Below are 18,937 nucleotides of genomic sequence, written 5' to 3' on the forward strand. Positions count from 1 at the left end.
AAAATGTTTAATTTTAAAAACCTGGAAGAAATTTGGAAAACCTGGAAAAAATTTGGAAAAAACGAGTGGCAACCCTGTTAATTTTGGCGACTGTAAGTCAAAATTTCTTTTACTAAACAAAACATAACTATTTATTTTCAAATCATTATACCTTATTTAAATACCTTGTGAGTGTTTGACAGCGTGTCATAGAGGTTTTTTCATTAAAAATATAAGATTAGTTTTTGTTTTTTTATTTTCATTAGTTAAAGATAAAATTATAAGTTTAAAATAGACTTGTTTTTATTTCGTGTGATTAAAAGGTAATTAAATAAAAAATAAATAAATGTAGGGCAGGTAGAATAACAAGTAATAAGCTCAAAAATTACTTGCTTGACTTTCAAAAAAACTTTTATTTTTGAAGAAGGGAGAGTTAGTTCTGATGTCTAACTTAAAAAAACAATTATTTTAATGCAGTTTGTTGTATATTTTACTTTTCATATATTAATTTTTGTTAATGTAGTAAACTATAAAAATAAAATACACAAATTTTCAATGTGTTTATTCAAATTGTTTTAAGTAAATTATTGCATGTACTGCAAAGGGTGAAAAAAAAAGAGTTATTTTAGGGCATCAAAATGATTGAGAACCACTGATCTATAGCCTTTTTATGTTAAAAATGCTTTTTTAAGCACATTAAAAAATTTCCTTTTTTGACCTGCTGACCATAACTTCTGGTTTTTACTCACTCAGGCTGGATTTTTTGTCTCAAAGATTGGCAACCCTTTATTCATATTTCTTAAACTATTAATTCCTTAGAGATCATAGTATCTCTATAGTAACATTCTACTAAAAAAACTTTTCATTGTAAGTAAAAATTAAGTCTTATACTAAAAAATATTTAACTACTTTCAGATCTTAATTTATCAAGTTTTTCAACAAAAACTTTTCAAACTTTTCTTAAAATAAATCTTTTAACTTAACTTTTTTTTGTATATGTGCCTTTTTTTAACAACTTTTGGTAATTTGCGGATTTTAGTATGAAAAGCTACATACTAACTTTTGAAACTTAAAACCTTGTATATTTAATAGCAAGGTAAATAAAATGGGAACAAGCTAAGTAAAAGGTAACAGTGTTAGTCAGTAGTTAAGTATTGGTTACCCAAGTTTTTGTTATAGTATAATTATAGTTTAAAAACTTTAAAATTTTATAAGTTCATAAATTTAACAAACTTGGTAAAATTTCAAAATTGAAAATTAATATAATAGCATGCTAAACAACAATACTGTAAAAACCTTTATATTCCCAAAATGTACTATTTATAATAGAAACCAATTAGTGCTTAAAATTGTATATTTTATTTTTATTTAGAAAAAAAAAATTGAAAGAAACAAAAGACTTGAAAATAAAATAATTAAAATAATGATAATTATTTGAAAAAAAATACTTAATGTTGATTAAAAAGACATATTTCTAATGGTAAGCTAAAATTTTCAGCAAGTTTGTAGATACAAAAGTTTTAATCTACTTAATAAAATTATCAATTTAGTTAAAATCTTCAGATACAAATCTTTGAAGAAAAGATTTTTGATTGATAGTTTTCTTAGAACATTATATTATGTAGTAAAAATTTATCTGTTTTGTTTTTTAAGCATAAAATTTAATATTTTTTGTGTAAAAAAGTGTTTAAAAAAACAGTAATTTTATGACCAAAAAAAATTTATTATTTTATTCTATTATTATAAAAAATTATTTTATTCTACTATTATTTCAATTAAAAGTTAAATATTGAAAAAGTTAGAATTTTAGTACTCTCTGTTGTAAATTGAAATATGAAGTTTAAGACTGTTATTACTACAGAAGTATATGATGTAGCAGTTACTTATAAAAACTAAACATAAATGTAATGTTTATGCATACCAATACATTTAGTCAAAAATATGAATGAAATTTGTTCTTAAAAAAATTTAATAAATATTTACTATTTAAGGTTATGTATGAAATTTAAAATACTCTACTTTACTTGATATAAAAAACTTTATGTTTAATAGTAAAAGAGTTGAAATATAGTTTTATTTATTGTATTATTAAAAAAATTGTATAAATATTTGTTTTTATTTATGTATTTAAAATATACCCTTGTATATTAAAAACTAACTTAATTCTTAAAAACAGTATAAGAAAATTTTTAGTAATTTAAAGATCTTTCAATTAAGATAAAGTTGTAAAAAAACTTATGACTTCCTATTGCCATAGTATATAAATTATTCAATCAATAGATAAAAATTAAAACCTCTAACTTCTTATATTCATATAAGGATGGCAATTTTACCTGGAAACTTGGAATTTGAACTTTTAAGTATAATAAGCGTGAAAAATTTAGATTTTAAAACTTTTTGTAAAAAACTAAAGTTTTAAACAAAAATTATGAAAATACCCAAAAAAAAAAAAATTTAAACACTTTTTTTTAATAAATTTTACATTAAATAAGAAATAACTATTACAGACATTTATATAATCAACATTTTATTTATTATACAACACATTCAAAGTGACAATACCGTATATTTTCAGAATGATTAAACAAATGATTACATTAAGTTATAGTTTTAATTAAATAGGGACAATAAAACTTGTACTTAAAAAAACTAAATTTTTTTTTAACGTGTAAAATACTCAGGTTACTTTTTTTATTAAATGTAACACAGTAGTATTCTTGATATATTTTCTTCCTAAAACATTATTTTTTGCTCATAATACTAAAGCTCATTAAAAAGATGTAGTAGTATTGAAAATACTTATAAATGAATAAGATTTAAATGCAAAACTGTAGTACAAATATATGCAATTTTAAAGAACTATTCAAACAATATAGCTACATGTGTAAAAATTTCTTTGCACACTGAAGGCTGTAGAATTTTAAATTAAAAATAGTGTTTTTACTAACTCTAGTGTAATAGGAACTTACATATTATTTTAAACTAGATTATATAAAAATGTTTAAACTTTGGATAGTTTTAGTTGGACTGATAACATTATCAGAAGCTGCATACAAAACTCCACTTCAAGTCAGTTACTCTTCTGGTTAGTGATAAACTTTATTTTAACTACCACAACAAAAAAAAATTTTGATAGGGTAAGCTGCTATACCAAATTCATTTCATAAACTAGCAGGAACACTTTGGTTAATCAACTAAAAGTTAAATATTTAAAAAGTTTTAGAATTTTAGTACTCTCTATTGTAAATTGAAATAAGAAGTTTAAGACTGTTATTACTACAGAAGTATATGGTGTAGCAGTTACTTATAAAAACTAAACATAAATGCAATGTTTATGCATACCAATACATTTAGCCAAAAATATAAATGAAATTTGTTGTTAAAAAAATTTAATAAATATTTATTATTTAAGGTTATGTATAAAATTTAAAATACTCTACTTTACTTGATATAAAAAACTTTATGTTTAATAATAAAAGAATTGCAACATAGTTTTATTTATTGTATTATTAAAAATTTTGTATAAATATTTGTTTTTATTCATGTATTTAAAATATAAAACGAATAAAAAGACTTTATTTCCTAGATAATTTCAATGACTTTGGTGAGATACATTTCAGAAACTTGAAGGGTGATGATGTTACAATAGAGAACTTAAACCCGTCATTGTTACTTGATAAAGTTGATAGCATGCTGAAAGTTAGGATAGCAGTAAAGTTGTCTGATGATATTGGTAATGATGAAACAAATAAAAGGTGGATATTGTGCTCAGTGCCAAAAGTAAGTATTAAGTGATACAAAGCAAAAGAGGTTTAAGGCCATAGGGGGGGGGGGGGGGTCCAACTTTTTTTTTACAAAAAATAACTTTGGCTTTTATATGAAAGCTTTAAATACAAACTACAAGCCTGTTTTTATAGAATTTAAAAATATCATTTAACTTTTGAGATATTTTATTTTTTGTAAAAAGTTTCCGATACAAAAGTTTGGACCGCAAATTTTTCGGGGTCAATTTTCTCGGAAATTTTAAAACTCACTAAAAATCTATCTTCTCCTTCATTTTTTGACCTAGAGACTTCAAATTTTCAGGAATTGTTCCTTTTAATATTTTGAAGAATCCTAATGTTGGAATTTTTGAAATTTTGAAAAATAAAAATTTTATCCACAAAAAACTAAAAAAAAAGGGTAGTTTTTTGACAATATTTTTTTTTACTCAAAATTAAACAAATTCCTACAATAGATCTCTTTAAAGTTTAATGATACACATTCTGTAAAAATTTGAGAAAGATTACTCAAAAAATGAAGGAGGAGATAGATTTTTAGTGAAATAGTCTTTTTTCGCATTTTTAGTTTTCGCCTTCCATAAGGAACCTATTGAACGCCCTTTCTTTGATCGCTTATATCTCAAAAGTTACTTTGAGTTTTTTTAAGCGGTTAAAAGTGTCTGATAGCTCAGATTAAATTCTACAAAATAAGATCAAGTTGTAAAAAACAAAGTGGACCCCCCCCCTATGGCCTTAATAAAGCAAATAACTATTGTTTAGCTATGAATCAGGAAAATTAATTAAAAAATTAATGCAGTAAAAAAAAAAATTACTGTCTGTTATATAAAACAATTAACATAGCAAGGTTTTTTCTTAAACTTTTATAAGGGCATATAGTGGGTAGGTTGTAGATAGTTTTTTCAAGTCAATTTTATTTTGTACAGTACTATCTTAGCTATCAGACACATTAAACTAATCAATAAAATTAAAGGTAGCTTTAGTGATATAATAGGTTAAAGATGATAAGTTCATTAGGTTCCTATTGAAGGCACCAACTAAAAAGACTTATAACTTATGTTATTTAAGTAAATATAAAAACTTTAAATCATCAAAGTTTTGTAATAATTTTGTTACTTATTGAAATTATAATTCTAAAAGTATTAAAAACTATGTAAGAAATGTTTCTTTATATTTAAGTTCTCCAGAAATAAAAAAAATAAATTAAATATTTTTTTACTAAAGTTGAAATTTTAAGAAAGTCAACAATTAAAAAATATTTATTCATATATTAAAAATTTTAAACAATAAAGCTTTTATAATCTCAAAAAACTGACTTCAAGTTTATACATAAAGTATTTATGTGAGAGCCAGTTTCCTATGCTTTTAATTGATTTGTATAAATACTTCCACTGTGCAACTCATTTACTTATAGTTGCTAGAAAGTATAATTTTTGTTTAAATTTTTATTATAGTTCAGAAATTGTTGCAGTAAACATCATGGTTGTAAAACAAACTGCAATCCTAGAAAAACCTTGAAAAAACTCAAATTTGACAACTAAGGCAAGAAAAACCTGGAATTAAAGAATTTTTAAAAAATTTAAATTTCGAACAAAAATCACTAATAAACCTGAAAAAACCTGGAAATTTAAGCTCATTTTAAATTTAAAGTAACAAAATTAAGATTAAAAACGAAAAGTCAAAAGTCTGTCATAAAGGCAAAAAACATCCTTTTTTTTCTATTAAAAAACACATTTTAAGTAGTTTTACAGTGTACTTTCAATGTTCTTATAATATTTAGTACAATTTTTCTTCAGTTTATTTTTATACTAAAAATAACCGTAAAAAACTTCTAATTTCGATATCTGTAAGAAAATCAGAAAACTTATAAGACGTTTGTAAAAAACCTGCAACTCTTAAAAAATTTATTACAACTTCATAAATTATTAATAAATTATTTTTTTTTAAACAGTTCAAGTGTTTTCAAAAATGCTTATAAAATTAGATTTTTTTTAGTTCAACAACTTATTTTAAAAACTATCGGAATAAGTTTTATTCATCTCTATGAATGTCAAATTGTTATTCAAAACAAATTCAAAGCATTTTAAACATAATTTTCGAAAAACGATTCAAACATTTTCATCAGTTGTTTTATATCTTTTTTTGAAGCTTGAGAGTATTACTAATATTTGTTATTATCTACAAATAGAATACAGTGTAAAATTTTGTTTGTTATTTTGCTTAAACATAATTTAGTTATGCTTAAAAACATTAAATTGTTAACAAAACTAAAGTTTTTTCATTCTAGAGGTTTAATAAAATAACATGGGTACTTGAATTTTATATTATTATATATTTGTTACTTTAAGTATTTCAAACCAAAGTTCTATACTTTTATTTTAAATATTAAAGTTCCGTAAAATAAAATGGTAATGTTATTAAAAACTAAAATAATTAGCTATATTTCTAGAATTTGTTAAATTTCAAAATGAATTGTAGTTTGCAATCCTGACTAAATTGTCAGGTTACTATACAGTTTTACAAAGCGTTTTAAGACTTCCCAGGACTTTAATTATTGTCCTGCCAAATTCCAAAGTATTGAAATGAAATTTATCTGAAGATATACAAGTTTAAATTTCTTGACATGCATCACACCATCATCTCAAATTTTACTGCAATCCTAACCTTCAGCATGCTTCGAATGTCACCAAGTTTTGTAGAATTAAAAAAAATGTAATATCATTCATATTTTTGATTATGACTTCATAATGTTAAGTGTTTGTTTTTAATTTGAAAACAAAGTAAGTTTACTTAAAATAAGTAAAATTAGTTTAAACAAGGTTACAAGCAAGGGTTACATAACTCAAACACTTGTTTGCATTTTTATTTCTCAAAAGTTATTTTGGTATTAGATGAAAATTTGTTTAATCTTTCACACTTGAATGCTAAAAAAAATAAGTATATTCTAATTAAAGGTATGCTATTTGAAAATAAAGCCTCCATACTCACACAGTCCATTAAATCTTCAACATTTAAATAAAATTACAATTGCTCAGGCTTGCCTAATAATAGTTTCCAATAATTTAAGTAGACAAGCATTACACTTAAGGTAGCTCTACTTACTAGCTGAGGACTACCAAAAATCTCCATTGGAGCTGTCAGCACATATTTTAATAAGTTTTCTCGTAAAGGTTTTTAACGTAAGTTAAAAAAGATATGTGAATGAATTTGTCTTGAACTAATCAATAATGAGAAATGTCTTGCAAGCCGCTTAAAAATTTTATACTATAAATTTATTGTATCAGGAAATTGATGCAACTCTTAAAAAGGAATTAAGTCTGCTAAAACATTTATGTCTTAGTTTACTAACAACTCTTTAAAAAACATAGTCTAAACCTATAATAAAAAGATATTTTAAGAAATCTTATAAAATATTTTAGTTTAAGTGCTAATAAAGTTTATTGTTAATATAAAACTGTTTAACAGAGTATTTTATTACATTTTGTAAGAAAACTGAACAGTTTATCTTTTGAGTTACAAAACACTGTTTTTCTCGACAAAGCTCAAGTTTAACAAAAGGGTTGATCATATCAATTTGATCATCAGACCACAAGCCCTCGTTAGACTAAGACCAGTTTCATCCTGATTAGGACTCATCAACCCTTTTGTTAAACTTGAGCTTTGTCTCACATCATACAAGAGTCCAGGCTTCTGCTCTGCAGACTTTCGCCGATGTTTTTGTTGATTGTATATAATACTAGCGTAGCAGATGTCTTGCCTAGTGGACAATGTATTGAACGTTGCACAGCAAAAGACATTGCTGACGTCACTGATCATTACCAGCAAATGGTTGCTTTATGCTTGCATATATAAACCGTTTGCAGATTGACACTTTTTTCACAGTTAGATATTTTTTAGTTTTTTTACAATTTTTCTCTTGTTATAAAACTTCTAATTTATGAAGTTTTGTTCCGACAGAATTTTCTAAATATTGCAAGGAACTTTTCCTAAAAATTCGAGGTAGTTATCTCAAAAAACATAGGAGAAGATAGATTTTTATAGAAATAGTCTATTTTTGTCGTTTTGGTTTGGGCCTCCCATAAGGAACCTATTGTTGGTTTTGACTTTGACCGGCTATATCTCAAAAATTATTTATAATTTTTAAAATCTGTAAGAAGCATCTTGTTGCTTAGTAAAAACTTTATAAAATGTGAGAAAAAAGTGTTTAACCCCTATGCCCTTAATTAGTATCTGATTCAAATTATTCTAATTTTATCCATGTTTTTAAACATTTTATAGTTGGTTTTTTGAAAATTCTGTTTATGTTATTTATATATTTTAATGTTTTAGTAATTGCTATTAATAATTTAAAGTTGTTGGAAAGTAAATACATAATTAGTATTGAGTCTTATATTCAGATATAAGGTATAAAATTCATGAAATGAAAATAATAAGTTTTTCTGAGTTGTCTAAATCCCTACTTAACAAAGAAGTCTTAGTCTATGGAATGATTGACGAAATTTGTATTGTAAGCCAAAAGGCAACTCTTTCTGATGGAAAGAAGTCAATCTTACTTGATCTTTCAGCATGCGAGTTCAAAAACTATTTTAACAATACCAGAGTTCAGGTTATTGGAAAAATTTTCTATCAACCAGAGAACGAGGCTTTGTTTATTTTAGTTCAGTCCCTTCAAAATGCTACTAATTGGAACAACTCGGTTTTTGAAGAAATTGTTTCATTGGACAGAAGTTATCTTGATAAAAACAACTAGTTTCAGAACGTAAAATACATGAAAAAAACTCAAGAATAATAAAATTGCTGTTAAATACCTGTTCGATGTAATATATATTTTTTTTTTTACTGTAACAGTATTTTATTTTTTTGCATGTTTAACTACATGAAAATCTACCTTTAAAACTGTTGCTAACTTTAGGTCAAACGTTTGTACAACTACTTCATAGGACTGCAATACTATTTTTGTTAACAATAATTTGTTGTTTGCAGCAAGCAAATTTATAATGTTTATTTAAATTTTATAACAGTTCTAAGGTTTTAAATTTATGTTTTGAAGTTTTTTATACCAGGGTTGCCACACACTCAGGCTACACAAAATAAACCAGACTAGTTTGAGATTTTTTGAAAAAATTCGGTCAACTTTTGTTAAATTCTCAGGCTAGTTTGATGTTTTTTAAAACTCTGGCTTATTTAAATATTTTTCTTAATTTTAATCTAGTTTTTTGACTTAAACCCTTTTCTTTTTTACAAATTGTACTTTTATAAGTCCTTTTGTAGTTTGGTATCTTCAGATAGTTAAGAAGCTTTATTAATTGTGTTTTTGGATCATACTATTATTTTTTAAGATTTTTTATAAACTTATGCTAGCTTGATGTAACTCAGACCATTCTTTGTTCACTTTGGCTGACTTTTTTGCCTAATGAGTAGCAACCCTGTTATTTTATGTTATTTTAATAAAAAAAAAGATTAGTCTGTTTAAGCATGTTTTTTGTAACTTTAAATACCATGTAGTTTTGTTCTAAGAATACTAAAACTCGTTAGTTTAAATTTAAATTTTTCAATTTAATAAATTATTTTTATTATTTTCTACATGTGTAGTGTTATATTACTTTTTTAAAACAATGTTTTGTATTTAGTTTTATAAAATGTTATTAGTTTAGTTGTTGTAATGTATTAGAAAATAGCTTATTTTCAACGTTTAATTATGATTTTTTAGATTTGATTTAATAATCGAATTGAAGTTCTTAACAAATATGATAAGATTAATTTCAAAAGTTAGCTAAACGATATATTTATTACAATTGTATTTGTGTTTCATTCAAGTTCTCAACAGGTTTATGAATTTTTCATTTAAATAATGCTGAAAATGAAAATTTTTTAAGTAGTAGCTAACTTAAACACAAGGTTTACTTTTTTGCTAGTTAGTATTATTTGACAACTTGATAAAATTTGAGAGCACTGTTTAACGACAACTCTGGTAAATAATTCACCGAGTTTCTAAACCAAAACGGTTACAAAAGTAAATTTTTTTTTAAATAAGTTTTTATGAATAGTAGTTTTAAAACACAAATATGTAGTTTTATCAAATCAATAAAAAATATTTTAAGTTTTACACTCGTTTATAAAGATGTTATTCTTATTAAACATATTTAATTTAATCTTAGGTTATATTTTTTTATTTCTTTACGTAAAACTACGTGGTAGTAATAATTTAGTTTTGTGAAGAAAAAACAAACTGTTTGTAATACAAATATTACATCAGCATTGAAATATTTAACAGAAAAATAATATTATGTCTGTAATGGTAATAATATAAAATTTAAATTAAGACATTTATAATCTTATACTAAAAAAGATATTCTGGTGTTTACTGTAGGTTTATCTCTAAAATCTAATAAATTAAAAATCTAATAAATTAAAAAACTAATAAAAGTTATGTATTAAACCTCGTTTCTTCTTCAGTTTTTTTAATTGCATAAATTTAAAGCAGTAATCTTATTATTGAGTTTTTGTCTAATTTTACTAATGATAGTTGTAATAGCAATCTTAAGTCTAACATATTGATTGATTTAAATTTTCAAGAGTTCCTTGCTTGCCTACGGAACTTCTATCAAACTAACCGTTGAACATGATGGATTTGGAAATCTCATTTCAGTTTCGATGAGCCAATCAGCTTCTAGTTTTGACGACCAATCTGAAATAACCTTCGATGAAGTTGTCAACACAACTCAGCCAAAATATGCAAGCGGGTAAATATTTTTGCATGTAATTTTAAATATTTTTTTTAGTTTATTCATTAAACAAAAGTTAGCTACTTTTTAATCGTTATTTTTTTTTAAATTGTATTTATATCTAGTATTATTGCATACTGAGGCTTTTTGAAATTTTTGGAAAACTTCAAGACAGCTCAGTTTTATTTATAAAAGTTTTGGGAAACCATAGGCTAATTTAGTTTTAATGAAGTCCGTATTCAATAGGTGTTTTTGTCGTCTTCTGTATTTGATTTAAGTTCTAGTGTTTAGTTTTAGTTCATTTAGTATTTTTCACCATCAATTTACGTTTAGTTTTCTAATTTTTGTCTACTTTCAACCGTATTACTAATAAACCCAGGTTACTTTGTAATTGTTTTTTATATTATTCAGGGTTGCCTAAAATCCTGGAAAAACCTGAAATTTTTCATGTTCACTAGTGAAATTTCGACTTGTCACAAAAATTATATCATGTAGATCAAATTTTTTTTTGTCTTCGTCATTATTATTTTTTAATTAAAAAACAAATTTAAAGTAGTTTTGAAGTATCTTTTTAATGTTGTTACACTATTTAAGACAGTTTTTTACCTTTCGCTTCATTTCATAGTAAAAATAGACCTAAAAATTTGTACTTTTTAAAACCTGGAAAAGTTCAGAAAACTTGGAAGGATGTTCCCGAAGAAGTTTGGCAATCCTGTTTTATTTTATATCACGTATTGTTGTTAACAACACTTGAAATTTTAGAAAGTATTGTTGTTAAGTTATAGCTTATTTCAGGGTTGCCACTTTACCTGGAATTTGACAATTTAGGCATAAAAATTTGGAATTTGAGAAAGTTTGAAAAAACCTGGAATTTTAAACGATTTTTACACATAAGTAGAAATTTTTTTGTATGACACAAAAAATTTATCATATAGATAATTTTTTTGGTCACTGTCAAAATTTTTTTTTAATTCAAAAACACATTTAAAGTAGCTTTACCGTATCTTTTCAATGTTTTTATACTATTTAACACAGTTTTTTTTACCTTAAACTTAACTTTAAACTAAAAATAGACCCAAAAGTGTGTACTTTTAAAATCCTGGAGGAAATTTTTAAAATCTGGATAAATTTGAAAAAACGAGTGGCAATCAATGCTAATCAGTAAATTTTAACCAATTTTTTTTCAATTTGTTTATTTTTTGCTGGTACCTGAATATTTGTAAGATAGTCCAAAGATTGTTTCATAGTCTACAAGCTTTAAAAAAGAGAGAACCCAAAATAATGTTTTGTGCTTGATTTGATTCTTACGGAATCCTAAATTGAACAGATATTTAGCAATTTTTATATAGTATTTACAGATTTTCTTTAAATATATAGATCATGTATGTCTTATTTTGAAGTAGATTTTTTATATAAATAATAATGGAAAATTAAAGTTAGCAATTTACATATATTTTAATTAAATTAAGAAAAATTTTAGCCCAGACACTGCTGGGTTTCTTGAAAAGATTGAAAAAGAAATGGCTCAGAGAAAGAATCAAAATGTAGACAACAGAAGTTTCCTTCAAAAATATGTAAGCTTCCATAGTTGTTTATATAAACTACACTGTTTAATCTAATATCTACAAGAAAACATAAGCATTGCACCCTCAAACTTTTGTGTTATACTTTTTTTTTATAATCTACTAAGCCTTTATATAATTTAGACAATACTGAATTGTTAATAAACTAATAATTTCCAGTGTTAGATAAAATACGTCAATGCCTTTAAAATTGATTGATTGCTATTGCATTCAAGTTTTGCTTTGTAATATAGTTTATCTCATGACAAAGGTATCTTAAAATAAATGAACTATTCATAAAATTAATTAAAAAAAAAAATAAATCAGTTTAGAGTCCAGTATATATTACTTTTAAGGAAATTTTGTAGACACATTATTTGGTGCATATCTCATTTTATAAAGTTCAAGATCACCTTTTTAAAATATACCAAGTTATATACTAAGTTGTATTACTACTTTGAAATTTAAAGTTTACACTTTTTTATATAATTAATATAATTTTTCGTCTTAGATACTAGATGAGTTTACCTTTTAATGTGTACTTCTAACACTTTTTAGTTTATGTGTTGACTTATTAAAATGAAAAATTAGTACTAAGTACAGGGTGGCCACTAAACCTGGAATCCCGGAAAAACCTGGGTTCTGACAATTTAGGCTAAAAAACGTTGATTCTGAGAAATTAAAAAAAAACCTTGAAATTTGTGCGAAAGTCACAAAAAAAACCTGAAATTTTAAGCAATTTTTTTATGTTAAGTGGTAAAATTTCGATTTGACACAAAAATTCTATCATAAAGATAAAAATTCTTTGTCATCATCAAAAATTTTTTAAACACATTTAAAGTAGGTTTACAGTATCTTTTAAATTTTTTACACTATTTAGCACAGTCTTTTACCTTTAAATTAATTTTTAACTAAAAATAGACCAAAAAACTTATACTTTCGAAAACCTGGAAGAAACTTCTCAAAAACTAGTGGCCACCCTGTAAGTATTCAAAAAAGTATTTTATGCTAAATACTTAACTTTATGGTAATATTGTTTTAAAATTTGTTGTTTTTTACCATTATTAAATCAACTTAATATTTAAAAAGGCTAAAGTTTGATTAGTTTTAAATTTTTATAATATTTACTTTAAAAAAATTCCAAAATATTATTTAAATATAATATTCAATCTAAAATAAAATCTTTTTTATCAAAGTTATTTAACTTTTGTGATAAAATAAAGAATCAGCAATATAAGTTTTTTAAACAAAGTTTAATTCAAACATTTGTTTGCTTAAAATTACAATAATTCATGACAAACCTTGAAAGCATTACAAATTAAATAAATTTTTGCAGTGGATTTACATTGTCATATTCGTTGTAATGATGACAATATCTAGTGGAGGTCAACAATAGTGATGTAATAAGGGTTCTAACTATTCATACTGTTAGAGAATTTATTTAAAACATGTTTTGACTTGTTTACTAATTATATTTTCAACTCTTCAAGTTTGTAGTAGTTTTATTTTTAGTTTACAATATCAACTAATTGATTTTCGTTGTTAATAATTAGATTGAAATTTTTGCAAAAAAAAAATTCTAAATTATTTTAAAAAAATTACATTATTTCTAAAGTAGCAGCGTCTTAACTTTTAAATACATAGTTCTTGCAGTTAAAAAAGTCTCTATTTGAATTAATTAGAAAATACGTTTTATATAAACAATTACTTTTTAGTTTTTGTTTCTAAATATTTATAATTATGTCTGAGTAAAAATTACTTTTCAATGAATATTTTGATATATCTAAGTAAAATTATGTACTTAAAAGTAAACACTGCTTTTTAATATATTAGTTTTTTAAACAGTAATCAAACTAACATAAGTTACGTTATATATGTTTGAGTAAATGAATTATATCTTATATTAGTAAAAATAAGAAAAAGAAAACTTAAACGGTTTATAATTATCCGCAATAATTTTTTACTATAGTAAAATTGTTTTTGAATATTAATACTCTTTGTAGTTATAAGCTGATAGTATTTTATAAGTTTAGCTTTATTTTCCTACTATTAAATTAGTTAAACAAAATAAAAGTATTTCGTGAAATCGCTATAAAACTAGTCAGAGGTTGAAAGATTGTCTGGGAAAGGGATCGATCACCGCCCCACTTGGGCAGTAATATAACTTTTAATAAAAAACCTAGCCAGACAGTCTTGGGTTTGTAACAAAGTAAAAAACGGAGGTGATAACCAGTAAAGCGGCAACAACCTGACTTACAATTGTTTTCTCTGGGGTTTTTAATGGGAAATTAAAAATAAAGGTCCGGAAGATTTTAGCTTTACATCTCAAGTCTGTGTAACAGACTCGAGATGTAAAACTTACACTAGTTATACTGGGCTTCGTAAAGGAGCTACATTGTCATTACAACCGCGGCCCACGAAGATTTTATTTTGAAATTCTCTATGCGACCACCAAATGCCAGAACTTGGATACCCTGGTCTAGGCATGGATCACATGCTTTGTTATTAGTATCTCAATTATCCAACAGATTTGTCTCACCAATAAACTTTATTTTGTAACTAAATATTACCTTATATCAATTTAAATTATCAAAGGGAAAAAGTTAATGAGCGTAAACGGCAACTAAGTAGTTAATGGGTGATATCTAACAAAAAGGGAGGTTGTGGAAATGAGTTTAGAAAACTCTGCTATTTATTGTTTCATGAGAACTATTGGAGAAAGAGTGCATAAACATACCACTTCTTTTCATAGAAGCTATTTTGTATGCATATACTATTTTCTACTATTAGTTTCGCTTCCAATAAAATAAGACTTACTAGATTAACTTACATTAGTAAAAGCAAGGCAAAAATATTGTTCAGTATATATCAGTGGCGTATCGTGGTACTTTGGTCAGAGGGTGCTCAATTTTTTTTCTCAAAAAACCCCTAACTTATGACTTTTGTAATTAGCTTTTTAATTTAAAAAGAATGTATACAGTAGTGATAACAGCACCTCATTGCATAGAATATATATATTACATAAAATTATCTTTTAGTAAACGAAGGTGAAATTTTATAATTAAAATAGATTGCTTGCTTATTTAGGTTAGGTAAGGTATTAATGTTAGAAATTTATATATGAATTGTAACAAGTTAAAGCAAAACAAACCTAGCTAACGCATATTTTAAAACATTTATTAAACACAAATCAAAAGTTATCAAAAAAGAAGCATATTAAACGACAAATGTAAAACAAGACATAGTGAAAAACTATTTTATTGCAAGTTTGAAACATAAGACTTCATGACAGTAAATCTAAATATCTAAAGAATAAAGTTATATTTTCTAACGAATTAAACTTTACAAAAATTTTTATATTTTAAAAAGTATTCTATTGCAAGTAACTTAAAAACAATACTAAATATGTTAATAAGTATTTGAAAGCGGCGAATTTTTTTATATAAATAGCTAAGTATTTTTAAAGATATTAACAAAATAAAATTCAAAATTTATTTTATATCATAAGATAGAATTGTATTAAACTTGAAATAACTCATACTTATAGATATCGCAGTTTTTAATATATTATCTTCTTCATTATCGTTAATTTTGTAAACAAAAATGTGACATCTTCAGTATAAAAATTGAAAGTTTTAAATTTTTTTAGAAGAAATCTAAAAAAATAGTTTTTTGTCTTAATTTATATATTTCTAGCTATATTAAAAAATAAAACTGTAAAAATAAATGTTAACAAATGAAGAAAATCATAAATAAAAACAATATTAAAAAAAAGTTAAATGTTTCATACCACTTTAACTGCAGTCTTGAGTAATAGTAATATCTGGTGTTGGTCTACTATTTTTCAATTTGAGCTTTCAAACCTCAGATAATTTTCCAATCTGACATTTTTTTAGATTTCAAACGTTTCATACAATATTACTTTTGGTACTTTGCATATTTATTATTGTAACAATCTAAAAGTTAATCAAAACAATTTTTTAAACATTTTTCTAACAACTACAATACACATTTTATAAAAAAAATCAATTAAGTTTGAAGAAATCAGGATTTCCTTGCACTCTTTGAGTCAAAAAACTATCCTGAGTTAGTTAAAAAATGTCCTGAGTCATCATGAGCATTTTAAAATTCTTTTAAGATTTTATATTTTAAATTCTAAGTAATAAAGAAATTTCTTTTACTAAAGATTTTAAGTTTAATGAAATTAAAAAAAAAAGATTAAATTGAGGTTAACACTGTAATCAGAGTATCAACTGTTTGTTAATTACTTGTTTTATTTAATTTTTTTTGATAACCATATTATCAAGTTGTGTGAAAAATATTATTTATTACTATTTTTACTATTGTTATTATATTTATTTATTGCTATTTTTGTTACAATTTGTTTATTCTTGAATCATTATCACCATAATTTTAGCTTAATGGTTTGTTTACAAAATGTTAGCATTTTTCCTTGTAAAAAAATCAATCATAACTGTTATACTACTGCGGTGCACTACAACAGGTGTACGCTTTTTAAATCGTAATTTATATAGATTTTATGAATTAAAATAAAAATTATCAAGTTTTTCATCAAAGCCGGTACACAGTAATCTCTACGCACCAGAACCCGGCTATGTATATTTTGTATTCGAAAATTCGTTTTACTTTTCGAATACTGTATAAACATAATAAAAAAAAAGCAAGGAAATTAAAGGATAAGGATAAAACATTCTTTTTTTTTTCGTTTTTTTAGGTGGCACAAATGCGCCAGTGTCCCTCCCCACGCTACGCCACTGGTATATATCAGACTTTCTTAAAGTTAACGATATTGCCTATTTGGTGCATTTTTAGCTATCAGAGGCAATAACTAGTAGGGAGACAAAAAAGTAAAGGGGTAACTTACTTATAAATGGGCGGTATATTATTAATTAGGAGGTGTTTGTTTTTAATTTTCTACCAAACGGGTGGTTATAAAAGTTAATTTAGGAAACCCTGACGTATATGGTAATTTGAAATTAATGTACAATTGTCATTTAATTTATTTTATGTTACTTTTAATCACTCAAATTCGTTTGTATTTTAGTTCAGTGGGTCCGGGGTTAAGGCAAAAAAGTAAGTAAGGTTGATTATAAAGATAAGTATAACAAAAGATTAATTGTTCAACTTTGGAATAGGTCTTTTTACTTCTTTCATTCTGATGACATTATTTCTACTTATTCTATTTTGTGATCAGTTTTACTTTTATATATTTTTTACTTAAAACCATTTCTAGTCATAACTTTTTTAGTTAATATACTATACTTATTTATAATATTAAACAGGACACAAAAAATTATTCATAACAAGTATGTGTAGATTAACAATAAATTTAAGTTTATTAAAATTATGGGGTATATTTTAATACTTTAATATGAGATACTTAAAGTTGAAGTAATATTTAAAATATATAAAAATTTCGAATTAAAGCAATATGAGAATAAAAGTTATACAGAACTTAAGCTGAATAATAAATCTCAATAATAGCTTGGTATATTTTACTTGGAAAACTTAAAATTTCAAAGTATATTAATTAAAATCAGCACTTTATTATTTAAGGCTTTGATTTTTTGGATCTTTAGAGTTTAACGACTTATTACGTTGTATAATATTTGATTTAATGTTAAACTAGTAATTTATGAAAAAACTCATTATAAATTAATTTTTGGCTTGTTAGTTCGTTATTATACTTTAAAATATAGAATTTTGTAAGTAGTATTCGTGGACATTTGTTTACTGATAAAATATTAAAGGTATGAATAAAACTTTCTGTTCTATAGAAAACACTATAAAAACTTCTGAATGGCAAATTTTTAATTTTTAGAATCCATACAAAATTATTTAGAACACAGTATACCAGGTCCTCAGACCAAACTTTTAAGCGCTTTTCTTTTATCGTTCAATATTATTGTTTGTTGAACGACAAAAAAATTGTTTGTCGATCAAGATGTTTAGTCTTAGGACCTGGTGCACGAAAAAACATTTCGGTTTTTGACTTGTACACCACTCGGAGTTTTGTCCAGGACAATAAACAATAGTTTTTAGTCTAAAAGATAATTATTTAAATTTGCTGCTTTTAATTTGAGATTAAAGCACAATTATTAAAATGTCATTACTTTATGTCTACTAGAATCTTATAAAAATTATTTTATATTTATACGATGAAGTTTTTTTTTCACCCAACTCATTTCTTTTATAAATATAGTAAGTATTATCTGAAAGGAAACAGTTATAGGTGTTCAAGACTTAACAAAAAAACAACTGTTAGTAACTTTTTGTATAATTTACCAAAACATCTAAATTAGTTAAGGCTCAACTTAGATTGAACTAGAGTACTGTTAGTAAAAACACAATAAGTTGCTCAATTTTAAGCTTAAACTTTTTAGGACACGTAGGTAAAACAAAACTCAGTTGCGTAAATCTGAATTTAACAAATTGTAAACTATCTTGTGTTTAGCCTAATTTCAAAGTTTATTTTTAATTATTTGTCCCGAACAGTTATAATTTTTTTACGTATTTTCGTTTCAATAGAATAAGTTCAACTCGAAATTTAAATAATTTTGTTTTGTACTGGACGAAGGAGTGTTTATAAAAAAAGCAAACGACTAAGTTAGACTTGCATGAACTGTTATTGACTTTTTAAAGTTAAGACTTTTAAGCGGTTCTTAAATGTCTTCAATTGATTAACATTACATAAAGTTATCATAAAGTTGACCATACTTACAAACTTTCAATTTGGATTTAGAAGCTTAGAAATAAAAAGCTTTGTTTTGAAATATTTTTTTAACTTTAAAGCTATTTTTAGTATTTGAAACATAAAAATGTTGAAAGTTTGTACAATTATTTTGAACATTAAAAACACTATTTAACAGTA

The 18,937-nt window shown here is 24.4% G+C and overlaps 1 protein-coding gene across 1 annotated transcript; it reads left to right on the top strand.

Moving 5' to 3' along the window:
• Nucleotides 1–2,969: 2,969 nt before the first annotated feature.
• Nucleotides 2,970–13,827, top strand: LOC145838593 (ER membrane protein complex subunit 10-like). The gene is made up of 5 exons (XM_082946211.1): nucleotides 2,970–3,064; nucleotides 3,566–3,759; nucleotides 10,335–10,501; nucleotides 11,964–12,057; nucleotides 13,382–13,827. Exons 1-5 carry the CDS (start codon nucleotides 2,977–2,979, stop codon nucleotides 13,439–13,441), a joined length of 603 nt encoding a protein of 200 aa, XP_082802337.1. The 5' UTR covers nucleotides 2,970–2,976; the 3' UTR covers nucleotides 13,442–13,827.
• The last annotated feature ends 5,110 nt before the right edge of the window (nucleotides 13,828–18,937 follow it).

Source organism: Thalia democratica, chromosome 6, assembly GCF_965202585.1.
Source record: "Thalia democratica chromosome 6, ktThaDemo2.hap1.1, whole genome shotgun sequence".
Classification (NCBI taxonomy): domain Eukaryota; kingdom Metazoa; phylum Chordata; class Thaliacea; order Salpida; family Salpidae; genus Thalia; species Thalia democratica.

Excerpts from the sequence above, each read along its gene's own strand:
- LOC145838593 (XM_082946211.1), top strand. The coding sequence starts at position 2,977 with ATGTTTAAACTTTGGATAGTTTTAGTTGGACTGATAACATTATCAGAA. Across the intron at positions 3,760-10,334 it reads TATTGTGCTCAGTGCCAAAA|AGTTCCTTGCTTGCCTACGG; the intron begins GTAAGTATTAAG and ends TAAATTTTCAAG. Across the intron at positions 12,058-13,381 it reads GAAGTTTCCTTCAAAAATAT|TGGATTTACATTGTCATATT; the intron begins GTAAGCTTCCAT and ends AAATTTTTGCAG.